The sequence below is a fragment of the Nematolebias whitei genome, chromosome 1, assembly GCF_014905685.2.
Source record: "Nematolebias whitei isolate Nwh7 chromosome 1, NemWhi1, whole genome shotgun sequence".
NCBI classification, from domain to species: Eukaryota; Metazoa; Chordata; class Actinopteri; order Cyprinodontiformes; family Rivulidae; genus Nematolebias; species Nematolebias whitei.
In genome coordinates, this window is record NC_056498.1 from 21,004,088 (window position 1) to 21,007,180 (window position 3,093).

The following is a 3,093-nucleotide window of genomic DNA, read 5'->3' on the forward strand; positions in this document are numbered from 1 at the left end:
TAAACTCAGAGTAAGCATTTACTGGTACTTGTAACTACCTCCTCCCTGACCCACATGGGCGTCTACTCTGCACCTTTCATAATCCCACCCACACTTTAAGGAGCAGCAGCAAGAAGTCTTCTTCCTACCTGTCTGCTGCCATCACTGCTGAGCTCATGTGCACTAATCTCATCTTTCTCATTGATTAGTTTGACTCGTGTTCAGGCAGGTGGGAGTGAGCATTTAAGCAACTCTGGTTAGAGCATGGACAGCCAGGGGAGGAAAGTGGTGGTCTGTGACAATGGGACAGGGGTAAGTTAAATGTCCTGCGTGTCGGTGTTTGAGCATACAGTAGCTTGTTGCAGCTGGAACAGTTATTCTACGGCTTCTCTTCCACTGTCTTCATCTGTAGCGGCTGCATCAAACATGGTTTGGTTGTGCAAAACTGATTCAGGTGATGATTGTTTTTAACCTGCAATGATCCCGTCTGGATTGTTTAGAGCCAGCTACATGAGGAAGTCCAGCAGGGTGTGAAACTGTCGTTTCGTGTCTCCCTGTGTCTGAGCTTGTCACAGCTGTTTTTTTTTTTTGTTTGTTTTAAACAAAACATCCATAAATGGTTATGATGCTTTGAACTGAGTCCACATTGGCTGAAAAGCAGGAAGAGATGTTTGAGGTGATCATACATCAGAAGTGTGTGTTTTAGATGATCCTGTATATTAGTTGACAACTCTACACACAAAAAAAACCAACACAAAATTACTTGTGTATGTCTTTTATTCATCTTTGTTTTAGTGAGGAATGCGTTGCTTTGCTTCAGGCTAAGGAATGTGTCTACGGCCACACAGACAAGTTGAGGCAGTAAAGTGGGAGGTGTGGTTTCATCAGACAGAAACAGTCTGGAGGTACCAGTTATTCTGCAGCGTTTAGTCTGTGAGCTAGTGTGTTTATTTCTACTTGCTCATGTTATGTGTGTCTGTTTGCAAAAATATTTTAAGAAACATCGGATGGATTTTAATGAAATGCTCAGAAAGTAAAAATGGATGCACGCCTTGTCAAGGGAATTTAGGTGAAGGTCATGGATGTTATCACCTACTAATGTTAAGTTAGTTAGAGTTGTTTTGTCTGAACAGAGAGGAGCCTGCAGGCGCATGGAGCCTGTGCACCTGTTAAACTTCACGGCCTCTAAGCTGGAAAGCAGATGTTGTTTTGACCTTGCCTCGGACTGAAAAGTTTGTACAGTAGTCCCTCGTCCCTTCGCGGTTTGTTTTTCGCGGACTCGCTCTATCGCGGTTTTTCAAAGTAAGGTTGGACATGACACATAATTGGCTAATTGATGGATGAGCCGCAAAAAATAAATTGTGTTAAATTATTTAGCACCTGTGTGCAGCCCACAGCCGTGGGGGAAGCTTCCTCCTGCAGCTGATCAGCTGATCTCCGTGCAGAGCGGAGAAGTGGGTGTGGACGAGAGTGCAGCCGGAGGCAGAGAGATGAAATCATGACATCATTCATGACATGACTCTTTTAGGTCCTATTTACACGGACACAGCGAGGGGAAACGTAGGTTTGTTTCAGGTGTTAATTCGAGGAAAACATCTGCGTTGACACGGATGGATTTTGTGTTGACATGCATCTGCAGGAATCCACCCCGCTCCGCAAAATCTGCTGTAATTCTCATGCCGGGTCATTAGTTGGCGCTGTGAATTTTGTACATTCACCTAATGTGCATGCATGCTGCCTCGGCCCGCTCTCTATAAAGACTTTCCTCTGGGCTAAAAGCTCAGCTAACAACTTAACAACAACTTAAAGCTGGATTTTGGATACGAGTCGACAGATTTGACGCCGTACGGAACCGCTTCATCTAACAGCTCCACACCGGTCACTGAGCGGACCAGAAATGACGAGGATGATGTCGAACTTTCCACTCCGCGATAATCAGTAGCTGATTTACAGCTGGTAAATCAACATTCATAATAATGTTACCTTGTGTTTTTTATTACACAACAACAAACTGAGGTTTTATTTTTATTTTTCCTGCGAGGACAAGCTTTCCTCCCACCAGCGGTGGACCGGCTCCGAAAGAGCCTCGGCCCGAAGCTCAGCGGTGCAGGAGGACGTCGAAGAGAGAGCTGTTGAACCATCCATTTAAAACCCCTCAGTTCTTTTTTCCAAGCCATTCAATGTTTTAAACTGCACTAAGCAAAGGAGTGACAGCCTGAACGAGCCAGATAAACAACATGGCGTCAGTATCCAGGATGACAACAGCAAACAGAGTCCAGTTCATTCATGTAGTTTACAGTTCGGTTAACGTGTTTTTAATAGTGCGTTAATCATATTTGTCATCATTGATGTGTTTAATCATCAATGTTTGTGTGACATACAGTTTGTGGTGTTGAATAAATAAATACAAATTAAATCTGATGTCTTCATTGTCAACTTTAATAACATGCGATGTGTTTTGCATCGTCTAAATCGCATAACTTGAATTACATAATGTCCAGATAGTTTCATTTAGCTCCGATAACTTCATGTCCTATCACTATAAATAAATACTGTTTATTATTTTTAAACTGTTATTATTTAGCGCATTTAATATGTTATAGTACAGCGCAACGTGTGAAATATACGCCTGCCTTGACAGGCTTGTTCAGTAAATGGTGATATTAAAACTGGATCCAACTGGCGTCTCTTCCCAACACAGATGTCGGACACAGCAGCTACATTCTGGTGTAGATTATCGAGACCCAAAATATATTCCATCAGTCGTAGCTCAGAAAAGCAGGATGTTATACTCCACCGCCATTGTTGTTGATAGAAATACGCCGCCGGTTCGCGCGTGTGTGAAATCTATGCCTGTTGAGCGCATGTGGTTTAACAGGTCACATTTACATGATCAGTGGGCGGTCTCCTGAAAACCTCCTCTCTGAGAGGTGGGTTGTGAAACCTCTGGATTCAAAGAGGCGGAGCTACCAGTGTCATGTAAATGAACAGCAGAACCAAAGAGAGAAAGGTGCGGTTTCACTCAAAATATGCGTCGTGTAAACGACCCCTTAGAGCGTTTAGAGTTTAGAAACATTGTATAGAATATTACAAGAGGGTGGGAAGGGTTTAAAA

General features: G+C 43.2%; 1 protein-coding gene across 1 annotated transcript in view; it reads left to right on the plus strand.

The window, feature by feature from the left end:
- Positions 1–92: 92 nt before the first annotated feature.
- Positions 93–3,093, plus strand: part of zgc:101810 (uncharacterized protein LOC493612 homolog) — a gene marked incomplete in the record, with an annotated part of 10,509 nt that continues 7,508 nt past the window's right edge. The window contains 1 exon segment of the mRNA XM_037675564.1: positions 93–291. Within this exon segment, the coding sequence (XP_037531492.1) occupies positions 244–291 (48 nt within the window).